At 38.1% G+C, this 13,915-nt stretch overlaps 1 protein-coding gene across 10 annotated transcripts in view; it reads left to right on the top strand.

Annotated features, from left to right (window-relative positions):
- The window catches only part of LEKR1 (leucine, glutamate and lysine rich 1), a 170,536-nt gene that overhangs the window by 114,783 nt on the left and 41,838 nt on the right, over positions 1 to 13,915 (top strand). For all 10 annotated transcript variants that reach the window (XM_072792166.1, XM_072792169.1, XM_072792168.1 and 7 more), the window contains 2 exons: positions 4,147 to 4,224; positions 4,570 to 4,773. In XM_072792166.1, the coding sequence (XP_072648267.1) occupies positions 4,147 to 4,224; positions 4,570 to 4,773 (282 nt within the window). The remainder of the gene's footprint in view (positions 1 to 4,146; positions 4,225 to 4,569; positions 4,774 to 13,915) is intronic.

Here is a 13,915-nt window from a genome sequence, read left to right as displayed (position 1 = left end):
ACATAAAATAGTACAAAGAGCACTCACAAAGACTTTACCCAGATTAACATTTTAACCCATTTGCTTTCTCCCTCACCGTTTCCCTGGCTCCCTCCTTCTCTCTCTCTCTCTCGCTCTCTTTCCACACATGTGCACGCACGCGCGCACACACACACTCACATTTCTTTCCTGAATCATTTGAGGATAAGTTACATACAACATGACCCTTTACCTCTAAATTCTTTAGCCTGCCTTTCCTCAGGATGGTGATGGTTTACATAAGCACAATAAACCATGTCATAAATTTACATGTAATACTTTATTTTTAATTTTTTTTTTTTTTTTTATTTATTTATGATAGTCACACAGGGAGAGAGAGAGAGAGGCAGAGACATAGGCAGAGGGAGAAGCAGGCTCCATGCACCGGGAGCCTGACGTGGGATTCGATCCCGGGTCTCCAGGATCACGCCCTGGGCCAAAGGCAGGCACCAAACCGCTGCGCCACCCAGGGATCCCATTTTTTTAATTTTTTTTTTTTTTTTTATTTAATTACTTTATTTTTTTTTAAGATTTTGTTTATTTATTTATTTGAGAGAGAGAGAGAGAGAGAGAGTGCACAAGTGGGGATAAGGGCAGAGGGAGACGGAGAAGCAGATTCCCCACTGAGCAGGGAGTCACATGTGGGGCTCCATCCCAGAACCCTGAGATCGTGACCTGAGCTGAAGGCAGACACTTAACCTACTGAGCCACCCAAGCGCCCCTACATACAATACTTTAATCTACCATCTATATTCTAATTTTGTTAGTTGGCCTTTATAGCATTTTCTCCTCTAGTATGGGACCAGGTAGTCAGCCTGCTTGGCATGTCTTTTTAGCCTCCTAAATTCTGGAATATTTCCAGTCTGTCTTTTTTTATATGATATTAACATTTTTTTGAAGAATGCAGAACCTGTCAAACTTTTTTTAAAAATTCCATTTATTTATTCATGAGAGACACAGAGAGAGAGAGAGAGAGAGGCAGAAACACGGGCAGAGGGAGAAGCAGGCTCCCTGCGGGAAGCCCGATGTGGGAGTCGATCCTGGGACCCCCTGAGATCACGCACTGAACCAAAGGCAGATGTTCAACCACTGAGCCACCCAGGCATCCCTCTCAAACTTTTTTAAATAAAATTTTTCATTTTTTTTTTATTGGTCTAATGTTTCCTTTTGATTGGATTAAGGACAGGCACTCTAGAGATATGTCCTTCTCAGGCTATGACCATCTGCCTGCCCTTGATGTTTGGTGATGTTAATTTTGATCACCTGGTAAAGGTATTGCTCAATTTTTTTCACTCCTTTATTCCTGGGGGTTTTTGTTCCTTTTTAACTAGTAAAAAATCTATAAGAGACACTTTAAATACACTGTGAATACTCTCCTCATCATCAAAATTTATCCCTCAATATAGCATCCATTAATGATTTTGCCTATCTAAACTTTACCACAGTGGTTTCTACTCCAGCCCTCCTTCCCCATTTATTAGCCCTCAGTATCCTACTTTAAGCAAGAGGCTCACTTCTCATTACTTATTTATTTATTTATTATTGGTATGGACTGATAAACTGTTACTTTTTTAATGGTTTGTAATTTATTACTAGACTGAATTGTTTTGACACATAGATTATCTAGGTTTAACTGGTAGGAGCCCCTTCAAGCTGCCTCCTGTGACATCAGAACACGGTTTCCTCATCTTTATAAGCACTTCCTCACCTTCTGGCATAACCAGCTATCTCAGATGTACTTACTCTGCCATAGCCTTGGAATCAGCTGTTTCTCTGAGTATTCTTGGTTCCTTTGAATAGGGGCGGCATTAGAGACCAAGATCTAGGCTCAGAGTATGCTTATGTACTGCTTGATCCTGGTGATGGTGTCACTGGTTCATTTATATATGTCAGACATATCAAAGTGTATGTACTTCATTGTATGTGAGCACCTTAATCTATTTTACAAAAAGTAGATAATAAAAGAAAATAGGATGTTTCTTTTTACAAAAGAAAAAGTTAAACAAAAACATAATGTTCAAAGATAAAACTTGGGTAATAAAACACTAAAGAAAATCAAAGTGATTACCATAAAATTCATGAAAATGGTTATTTTCAGGAGAGGGTTGGTTGGCTATGACTGCAGCCAGGGACATGGAATTTCTTGGGTAGCTGGTCAGGTTTTATGTTTTTACATAGATGTTAGTTACAAGAGTTTTCTCCTTATAATAATTCATTATATAATTGTTTAATACAATTTTTCTATAGCTTATAATTTTTCATATTTTACAATAAAATGGTTTAAGAATAAATGTTCCTGTTCATGATGCAAATAAATTATTACTTATTAGAAATTAAAGTCATTCTGCAAGCAGGGCAAACTCACTGATAGTTCATTGTACAGTTTATAAGGTATTTTATGGTACTTTCAGATAATGACTTATTGTAAGCAGCCTATATAGACTTATTTTTTTTAAAGATTTTATTTATTCATGAGAGACACAGAGAGAGAGAGGCAGAGACATAGGCAGAGGGAGAAGCAGGCTCCCTGCAGGGAGCTCGATGCAGGACTCGATCTCATAACTCTGGGATCACACCTTAAGCCAAAGGCAGATGCTCAACCACTGAGCCACCCAGGCGTCCCAGCCTATATAGACTTAAACTGGAATATTACTTTTAATATATTAATGTTTTTAGTATTGTTACAAAACCTAATTATATAAAATCAAGGCATATGTTAATTTCAGTTTTGGAATTTCCATTTGGTTCATTTAATGGTTTATTTTTCTACTGAGATTTATCATCTTTTCACTAATTGCAGTGGATTTTTTTTTTATGTCTTTGAGCAGAGTTATAACTGCTCTTTGAAAAATCCTTGTCTGGTAATTTCAGTATCTGGGTCATCTATCTCAGAGGCAGTCCCTATTAGCTGTCATTTCTCTTGAGAATAGGTCATGCTTTTCTTTCTTTCTTGTGTTGAGTAATTTTTATTATATTCTGGGCATTGTGAATGTTATATTATGGAAATGCTGGATTCTGTTATATTTATCTAAATACTAAACACCCACCTGGGTGTTGCTTTAAGCAGATAGTTCATTTGGTTGGCCTCAGACTGTAAACTCTTGTCTCTAGGGTAACAGCTCAAATCTCTGTTTAATTCTTTTATCTTTAGCCCACTTGGAGTCTGCCCTGTGCATGTATATAGTTCAGGGCTCAGCCAGATGTGTGTGTAGGCTCTATATGCAGTATTGGGACTCCTTCTCTTTGACTCTCTCCTATTTTGAGTCACTCTTCCTTTTTTAGCACCTATGGTTGACCCAGACACTGAGCTCTAGCTCTTTAGGTCAGACTGACTGTGTTTTCTATCTGAATGTTAGTTCCCCTGCATGGTGCAGACTGGGGCCTCAGGTTTGAAATCATTAAAAAAAAAAAAATAAAACAGAACAAAACCTGACCCCATGCTGTCACCTTATTCCAAGTATCAGCCTCCCTCCAGAATCTTCTTGCTTTTGTTTACTTTCCAATGCCTTTCAATAGGGATTTTCTTTTTTTAATATTTGTCCAAAGTTTAGACTTTTTATTTATATGCAGATTAGTGTGATAGGAGTCAATTTAGCCTTTATAGAAGTGACCTGAATGTTTATTCAGTGACCTGAATAATAATAGAAATTTCTTCTATGGATGAATAAGATAATGATATAGAAAAACACATTGTTGGACTAACAGGTTATTTTTTAACAGAGAAAAACCTCTCGATTGTGTATTTCTAACTTCAAGAAAGTATACATATATAATCACAAATAGAATATAAAGATAAGAAAAGTAATAAAGGAAAAACATGTTTTTAAAAAAGGAAAATATAGGGATCCCTGGGTGGCGCAGCGGTTTAGCGCCTGCCTTTGGCCCAGGGCGTGATCCTGAAGACCCAGGATCGAATCCCATGTCGGGCTCCCGGTGCATGGAGCCTGCTTCTCCCTCTGCCTGTGTCTCTGCCTCTCTCTCTCTCTCTGTGTGACTATCATAAATAAATAAAAATTTAAAAAAAAAGATGTCTAGAAACTTAAATAAATAGATATTTTTTAAAAAAAGGAAAATATATTTGAACTATTTGGGAATAAAATATCTGAACCTCTTTTTATATTATTTTAGGAATAAATCTAATGAAGCTGATGACTGCCAAAGAGAACTTAGAAAACTGAAGTTTGAATCCGTTATTTCTGAGTCACGGTACACACTGCAAAATTTTAAATTAGTAATTTCAGTCATTGAATTTGAAACTATACTTTATCATTTTATTTGACATGTACTTAGTTTTTCTTATTGTATTATTCACATGTATAATACCTAATTCAAGTTTATAATATTCTTAAAGTTGTTCATTGATCTTGCCTCTGCCTAAATAGGGAAGTTTTAATATCACAGAACTACCCATTTTCTTAGTATTAAAAGATTTTTTTTTAAGTTACAGTTATAGTCTTCAGTTTCAGATGAGACTTTCATATATCTTTAATAAGCATAAAAAATAGTGTCTAATGTGTATTGGTGTGTTTTTTTTTATCGTGTTCATTTTAGGCATACCAGATTGCTTAAAGAGAAAGAGGATTCTTTAATGGCTTGTCAACAAATATATAAAACTTTACAGGAAGAACTGACTGCAAAAGAAAGGCAAGAAGAAGACATAAAAAGAAGAATTAACCTTGCAGAAAATGAACTACAGATAACCAAAACTCTTCTGAGTCAGACAAAGGAAGAGGTTGCAACACTAAAAAGTGAAAGGTGCAGTCCACAATAATTTCTTCCAAAAATATTTTAAGTCAGTATTCCATCTATATTTGAAATACCAAGGTCTTACATATATTAATGACAGTGAAATTACGGCATTAAAGATGTATTTCACAGGAAAGGTCATCGCATCCCAACACCTAATCTGACATTGATTAAACTGAAACCCAAGTTGGTTAAATGGCATGCTTAGAGTCACATAGTCAGAGGTGGAATCCACTTTGCATTTGGTGTTAGATTTTTATTGAAAAGTATCAAAGAGACCTTATGTGATCTTATACTACTGAATTTCAGCTGGGCCAATAATTGGTGGATTCTATAATTTTCCAACAGAAAAACATCTTTTTTGCATCACTTTTTCCTTTTATCAGCTCCTACTCTTCTTCTTTGTTATTTATCAACACCTCTTATTGAGGTCTCTTCATAAAGATACCTCTGGCATTCAGGTAGTAAAGGGAAACTAAAAAGCTTGTTCATTTAGCCTTCCTAGGTACTGTTGCTCAGTTAATTTGTCTTTAAATTAACCTTATTTGTACCCTGCTTGCTTTCTTTTTGTTTTCATTTGCTTGGCATGTCTTTATCCATTCTTTTTGAAGTTTTTTATATTTTTATGTTTTTATGGGTTTCTTTAATGTTTTAAATACATACCTGATATATAACACACATTTTGGGCTTTTATTAATTTTTATCAAATCTAGGAGTCTTTAATGGGAGATGTTATCCCATTTATATTTATTGATATAACTATTACATTCCAGAAGAACACAAGTTCCACAAGGGCAAGAATTTTTGTCTTCTATTACTCTCTGCACAGAAGGCAAAATTGGCTATTTGGTTTTCATTCTTCCTATGATTTTTTTAGTTCGTTTTTTATTTTGTTAATTTCATTTTATGAGTTATAAGAAAGATTTGTAATCTTTCTTTAGTTCTTTACAAGGGCAGCTATTTGCTTCCAGAGGAAAAGTCTAGGAGAGGGTAGCAAGCAGTTTAGAATTAAGCTAATCGTCTTAGAACTTTCTCATCAACTCTTTGGCCTGGGTTATATCTGTCTCTGCTCCAAGCTAGAAGTCCTGTTCAGTTTACAGGAAAACAAGTCTTATCTCTGGTCCATCCTGGGATAAGATGAACAGCTGCAGTGCTGATTGCCACCCACCATTTCTTCCTGACTCAACCATACCAATAACCTGCCTCTTGCAAAGATAGTTTACCTTGTAGTTACATGAATCTTCATTCCATCCCACCACCTCTGCCCTTTCACAATTACGTATTCACCCCATAGCATATTATAAGCAGCTATTTCATAAGCAGGAAGTTTGTAAGAGCCAGGCTTACTGATAACAATAAGGAATGGCAGCTAAAATATTGGTTATGCATAAGAAGACAGAAAAACTATAAATCCAAGCAAAAACTTGAAAAACATTGCAATTTGACCTGGTATGCCATAGAGACAGCCCTACACACATCAGTAACTTTGAGTGTTCTTATATTTAAGAATATAAGAGTGTTCTTATAATGCAGGCTAATAACTGATGGCCATCATGAGGACCCCGGGTGAGAAAAATAAAAATTTATTTTTATTTATACTCCATATAAAAAGTACAAAATCATACATCCTAGGATTCCATGAAATAAATAATTTTTTAATCTTCTGCTTATAGCTTTGGTTATCTGAGAAATTTTCTTATATTCCTGTATTATCTAGAATACCTCACTTTTAATGATGTCAGATTGATTAGATTTAATTGATTATCCAATGAATTCCATATTCTTTATAGTGGTCATTGAAAAGATCCTGTCTTTGCTCAAACATTTCTGGAATTCTCTTTTGAGGATTGATTTAAGTGCATATGTTTAAGAATATTCTCTGTATGATGAATCTTTGCCCTTTAGGAATGAATTTGATTTTTAAAATAATCTCAGTGGGTTCAGGGAAAGCAAATCCAGTGAATATACTAGAAAGTCAATCTGGGACATACCATGGGGGATCAAAAGTAAATTTTATTTTTTTCTATGCTTAATAAATTATCTCTTGCTGCCTCTTGGAAGAAGGCAGTCTTATGAGTCTTTTGAGGATTGATGGCATCATTAGAATAAATATAGAACTTTCTTAGAGGATTATTTTGAAATACACACTCACTGGAATGTATATATTTTGCCATGTTTTAAAGACATTTAGTACGGTTCTAATCTTGCCTTCTGTTATAAGTGTTGAATGAGAAGGATAATTTCTTTAAGTTTTCTGAGAATAGAGACATCACTGAACCATTCATCTTCTCTTCTTCTTCCCCCCTTTTTTCTTTCTTATCTTGTTTCCTTCTTTGTTCCTTATACTTCAGTCTATCCAAAAGCAGGCATGGTGTTAACTTAGTCATTTGGTGATGCTAAGTTTACTGCCTGCACATAACCAAAAAAAAAAAAAAATGTGCTATGGACCAATAAATTATCATTCTATCAAGGGATTACTCCTAGACATAAGCATTGTCCTTTTCCTTTGGCCTAGGCCGCCTTCAAATTGTATCTGCCCTGTCCTCTATTGTATCCTCAGAGTCTAGCACATATCCACTCAATAAATATTTGTTGAGTGAATGAATGCCTTGCTTTGAATAGTTCACTCAGTCAACAACTGTTTGTTGAACAATTTACTATATGCTAGGTGCTATGTACCCTGGGGATATAATGGTGAAGCTGAAACATCCTTGTCCTCAAGAAGCTTAAGTTCTAATGAGACTGTAGAAAAGAAAAAGAAAAAGTGAAGAGCTAACAAGAATAATTATAGGTTGTGATAATGGATACAAGATAAGTAAAAGAGTATTATAGCAGAGACTGATAGAAAGGGGGCCTGATTTGGAAAGAACAGTCATAAAAGTGACCTCCAAGATGATACGTAAAGGAAGACAAGGAAAAGTTACCAGGCCATAAGCCAGGAAGAGCTTGGTACGTAAAGAGCAAGCTTGGTGAGCTCTCAGAAATGGCAGTATGACTGGAGGCTAGCAGCTGTGAGTGAGGTGGGCGAGGACCGAATCATACACGCTCTTCCAGGCCTTTAGGGATTTGGGTATTATTTACAGTGCAATGAAAGGGAACCACTGAAAGGATTTAAACAGAGGAGTGACACTGTGGAAAGATCATTCTGATGCTGAATGGAGAAGGTATGGCAATGGGCAGTGAGAGCAACTCAGGTCAGTTACTGTTTTGCTATTAATGAAAGGACTTTATGAATGGTTAAGCCTAATAGACATGAGAAAAACGAAAATCTTCAGTTCCCACCACTTACCAGCTCTTGCTGGGTTATTTAAATGTCAGGACTAAGCGGACAGTGGCAAAATAGCCAGGGTTTACTCCATGTTGAGCCAAAACAGATACATGAAAGCCAAGCTGGGGTGTTTGGGTGGCTCAGTTGGTTAAGCATTTGACTCTTGATTTCGGCTCAGGTCACAATCTCCGGGTCATGATCTCAGGGTCCTGGGGTGGAGCCCCACACTGCATGGGCTCCACACTCAGCGAAGTCCCTCAGCCCCTCCCCCCACATACTCACACACTCTCTCTCATAAATAAATAAATCTTTAAAAAAGAAAGAAGAAGAAGAAGAAGAAGAAGAAGAAGAAGAAGAAGAAGAAGAAGAAGAAGAAGAAAGAAGGAAGAAGAAGAAGAAGAAGAAGAAGAAGAAGAAGAAGAAGAAGAAGAAGAAGAAGAAGAAGAAGAAGAAGAAGAAGGAGGAGGAGGAGGAGGAGGAGAAAGCCAGGATATCGCAAAGAAAAATAAGCTTTTGACGCTTCTGTCCAAACCTACCCTGAAACTTTGTCTTCCCTGACTGCCAGGGCAACCTGTTAACCTGCCCCCTTTCTGTCTTTGGTTCTTTCCCATTCCCTCCTGACAGCACACAGTCCTTAAGGTTCATGCATGAACTTGGTTTTCCTCTCTCCGCTTTCTTCCCTTTAGTAGTAAACTGTCCCTCAGCTGAGCAAGTTTTCCCATAAAACTTTGCTTGGAAGTACCAGTGGGACCTCTAAATAGAGGTGTCCCTAAGCAGTTGGAGATGTGAGGAGTCCCTCCAAAGAGGAAGTGAGGCTCAGCAAAAACTTTGAAAATAGAAATACTAGTAACACTCAGAGATTCTGGTTCAGTAGTGCTGAGTGGTGCCTGGAAATCTGCTGCACAGCTGCATCCCAAACCACCATCACAGGACTTGCCATCAACCAGGCTGCCTGCCACAGGTGCTCTCCAAAGGCCAAGGCCCGGGTTGCTCCCAGTGTCGGTGTATACTTCCAGAAACTCAGTCTCACATACATGCACCCCTCCCTCACCTCTCCTGATTCAGAACCCCTGCCAAAGCTCCAATGGGGCCATTAGGGAAAAGGTGCAATTTAGAAGCTCTGTAGCTTTAGAAGAGGAAAAGGAAAATGTAAAAAGCCAAAACTGACCCTAGGAAAAAAATCTGATAGAACTGAATTTGGGACAGGAAAGGAGTTGGTGACTAGGAAAATAACTAGTTAATGTATTAGGACAAATCTATTTAATTATGCGTTGCTTTCTCCCCACACGCAGCTGAGAAGGCTCCGCTAGGAGAAGAGGTTCCACCAGAAGGAAGAAAAGTAGGTTCCACCAGAAGGAAGAAAAGTAGGTTCCTCAAAATCACAGATACTGGGGTAGACCTCTCTCTCCCCAGCTTGGGCACAGACACTCTGAGGCTGGGGAGAGAGAGGTCCCCTTTGTGCATGAGGAAGGATGCAGCAAGGCACAGCGGACAGCACCAGAGAAAAGGGCAGCTGTGTTCTCAATTCTGCGCAAAGAGCTCTCTGCTCTCATGCTTCTGGGCCATCAGGTCTCATCGGTCAGAGCCAGAACTCTGCCCAGGACTGTGAATTTGTGACAGCGCTTCAGGCCTGTAGGGGATTAAATAGGGTTCTGTGGGCTGGCCTGCAGGCCTAATTCCATTTTTATAGAAAATTATTTCTATGGTAAAGTGTGTTTGGAATTCCCTATAACCAACTGACAAATAACGTTTTATAAGGACATATGTGTTTAAGCTTGGAGACTGCCCACAGAATAACACTTGGAGAAATTTATGCACTAACATGTGGGCTACAGCCATACTGCTGAAACACGCAGCTGTCTGTACCAGCTCCCAGACCCCATGCAGTCCCAGGAGCTGTATTCACTCCATCTTGGTAAATTCCAAGGAGAAATATAGGAAAATACTTATTTGATTGACTTGCCAATAACAGGGTGGGATTAGCGAAGAGCATTGTTGGAGGAAAAGCTTAGTTGTAACCAAAGTTAGGTGCAAGTTGCTTACGTGTAATTTCTTCTGTGGGATAAATAATATATGTCTGTATCTCCTTGTCTGTCTAACTCTTTATCTATTTTATTTATTTAAAATAATTTTTTTATTGGTGTTCAATTTGCCAACATATAGCATAACACCCAGTGCTCATCCCGTCAAGTGCCCCCTCAGTGCCCGTCACCCAGTCACCCCATCCCCCTACCCACCTCCCTATCCACCACCCCTTGTTCGTTTTAGGGGTCTCTCACGTTCTGTCACCCTCACTGATATTTCCCACTCATTTTCTCTCCTTTCCCCTTTATTCCCTTTCACTATTTTTAATATTCCCCAAATGAATAAGACCATATAATGTTTGTCCTTCTCCGATTGACTTACTGCACTCAGCATCATACCCTCCAGTTCCATCCACGTTGTCTTTATCTATTTTAAATGAAGTTTACTTAAGTGCTCCCCGTCCCTCCAGAAGGGTATCTTTTAAGCTATAGGGAAGGATTTTATTCCCCCCAACACACACCATCACCTTAACTTCTTTTCAATTCCCATGTTCTTTCTTTCCTCTTTTTGTCTTTGGTTTCTGTTCGTTTGTTTTTAATTGAAAGCTAGAAACCATCACCCCAGAAGAATATATACAAAATCTAGGAAGTTTTTTTTCCAGGAGTTGAAGGGAGTTCCCTGCTTTTCTATATATGTCATGACCCCATAATTAAACATGAATGCTTGCTCATGCTCTCTCTCTCCCCTCTCTCCCTCCCCCCCCCCCACCTCCCTCTTTCCTCTCTCAAACTTTCTCACACACAATCCATAGGCATCACAGTTGTGGGGAGGGAGCTCTCTGAGCACCTCGGGGATCATGTCCTGTGTGAGATGCACCTCATGAGGCACTCAGTGGAAGGAGTAAGGACCTGAAAACCAACCCAGACTCCGCTGTCCTAGCCACTTGCCACAGAGGAAGAAGCTTGTTTTCTAGCGTAAGCAGGCCATTCCCTTCTCCCCTTACCAAGCCTTCCGCTTCGAGGTCTGCCCCCATGCAGAGGGAATATTGTTTTCCAATATACCTACCCAGAGGGGAAGTCAGTTCCAAATTTGCTCAAAGGCACTGGCCAGCTGAGCTGGGCCTTCACCTGTCAAGCAGGTCGTTTTCCACATAAGGAAAGAGGTTAAGCAAGGCTCCGAGGGTCACATGATTGGCAAAGACAGAAATCCAGCTCTGCTGGTGTGTGACCTCATTACCCATGTTCCTCCCACCACAGTCCACGTAGTTCCCTCAGTGTCTGTCTTGAAGGGCTGTTGTGTCAGCTCTTCTCCGTGTGACTTCTTTCTCAACCATATTGTAACACTGAGCCTTCAGGGGACTCCCAGCCCTGTAGAAAGCAGGGCACCCAGAGTGCTCCCTTTGTGTCTCCTCTCCCCCTTCCCTCTCTCTCTCTCACCCCACCCCTCTACTATTTTGGGATTCTTTCATTCACTCAGTAAATATAAGATGGTGACTTTTGTCTTCTGTTCTCTAGCGTCTTGGCAAAATCAGAAGTGGAGCTATATCTTCAGAATGAAAACAGAATAATAACATTTCACAACACATTGGAGAAGAAGAGAAGCTTAGCGTTAAGTTCCTTTAATGAGGCTTCTCATATTTTCTTGAAGGTTAAAAAGATAAGAAGTATAGACTGTAAAAGGATTCAGAAGCAGTGTATAAAGGGTCTGTTACCTCATGGTACTGTGGCTTAGTATAAAACAAAAAAGCTGACTTTAGAATTAGGCAAATAGTTTTTTTTGTTTTGTTTTGTTTTGGCAAATAGGTTTAAATCTCAACTTGACCAGTATCAAGTTTGGACAACTTTAGCCACCTTCAGGCTCATTTTCCTTATCTGTAAGATGGGGATAGTAATAACAGCTATCTTCTCATGAAGGCTATTCTAAAAATAAAAAAATAAAATAAAATAAAATAAAAAAAGCATCTAGCATCGTGCCTGATAGGTTGTAAATGCTCAGAAAATGCATTCCCCCTCTTTGATCTTTTCTCAGGTTGCTAACCCCATAAGGCATCATATCTTATCAATGTGTATACCCTGCACTGGTGATGTAGCTATTTATTAAATGTCTATTGAATTCAATGTTACCTGCTTTACTCTTCAAGTTGTAAAAATCAGTCTGTGGAGTGATTCAATTTGGATGCTATCCTATTAGTTGAAAGCATTGTGAAACAAAATGTTTTAAGTAACATCATTCTAAAATAACAAACCTTATTTTTTTTTTCCCCCAAGACTCACCTCTTTCTCTGATTTCCTATCTATCAACAGCTCTCAGAACAAGAGGCTTGCCAAACTTCTTATGATACCACAGACTGAACTGCTTTTAACTAAGGCAGGAGTTGTGGCAAAATCAAAATTATGTCTTTGATTGACAATGTGAAGACATCTCTAAGAGAACAACTTGTGAAATAGAATTTAAAGCTGTCGTTTGGCATTACGGTTTGACATTTGTTTGCAGTTACATTTTTAACCACAATTAAGGGAATCTAGATTTTTGCATGTATATAAGAAAGTAGATTCTCATTTTCTTTGGGGTCTAAGAATTTAAAAGTTAAAATTTTAAAAATAAGTACTCTTAATTGCGAGAGATCCTAATTTGCCTATTGTGCCAACTCCAGAAATGTTATTTTTAAACAGTATTTCATGAAATTTCAGGGTAGAGTGCTACAGATAGCCACACCTCCCTCTCAAATATAAAAGGAAAGGCAGCATAACACTGCAGAGAGCTCAAGGCTGATATGCATGCGCCTGAGCCAGCATTGCCTCATGAATTGTGTCACTTTAGATGATTCAGGATATTGTTTCTTCTAAAATGTAGGCAATTGCATTAGTGTATTACCAAAAAATGGCAAGAAAGAACCACTGTATCGCCAGAAATTAAAACAGTGCCTGACACACAATAGGCATTCAGTAAATATTTGCTGACTAGATGGATGTATGGATGAGAATTGATTTAATCCTAATGAAACCACTGATTGCATGATGTAAGACTCAAAAGTTCTCAGTATTTCTCGCAGGTCCAGGGATCTAATGACTTGTCAAAAGTCAGAGGCGAGACTACAATCCAAACTCCTGGATGCTAGTGATAATCTTCTTTATTAGGTTCTTAGTAAAATCCAAATTTAGGACCTAAGTCTGTGTTGTTTCCTGTAACTCTAAGGCATCTTTATCTCTAGTACTGGTTCTGAAGAGGAAATTAGAGGTCTGTATGATATTAAAAATGGCTACACATTTTCAGCTTTTTATAACATGGAACATTCCATTCAGCATGCATGGAATATGCATCTAACCATGTTTTATTTCTTATCATTCCTCTATATTTCTAGCAAAAAGCCTTATAAGAGTCAAAATTGATCCTTTTTAGTTTCTTTTAACACAAGTTTTTTGTTAATCATCAGTGTCTTACAATGGTTTTGTATTCCTGAACAAGGTGTAAGCTCTCCCTTGGGTATAGTATATAAGTGAGATTTTTATTTTTGGAATCAGGATTATGTTTTCCACACATACAATCATGTCTGTTTACATTACTCAATGCCCATTTCATGCTAATCAAGGGCAGTAAGTAATTGTACAATCACATCTCATTATTCTTTCTGCCTTGTCCCACTAAAGAATCGTAAAAGGGTTCTTGGAGTCTGGATCAGAGGCTCAGCAGGAATAAAGAGATCTGAAAGTCCTCCGCATTTCTACAGCCATAAATATCAAGCCAACTTACCACTGCCGACTTTCAGTCCTTAATTTTTAAAAGAGTTCATTCAAAACACCTTATGCTTTGTGGAAATGTCATAGGGAACTTCATAACTCTTTAAAAATTCAGTGAATT

This window comes from Canis lupus, chromosome 22, assembly GCF_048164855.1.
Source record: "Canis lupus baileyi chromosome 22, mCanLup2.hap1, whole genome shotgun sequence".
NCBI classification, from domain to species: domain Eukaryota; kingdom Metazoa; phylum Chordata; class Mammalia; order Carnivora; family Canidae; genus Canis; species Canis lupus.
Note: the sequence above shows the minus strand (reverse complement) of the source record. Positions and strands in the feature narration are given on the sequence as shown.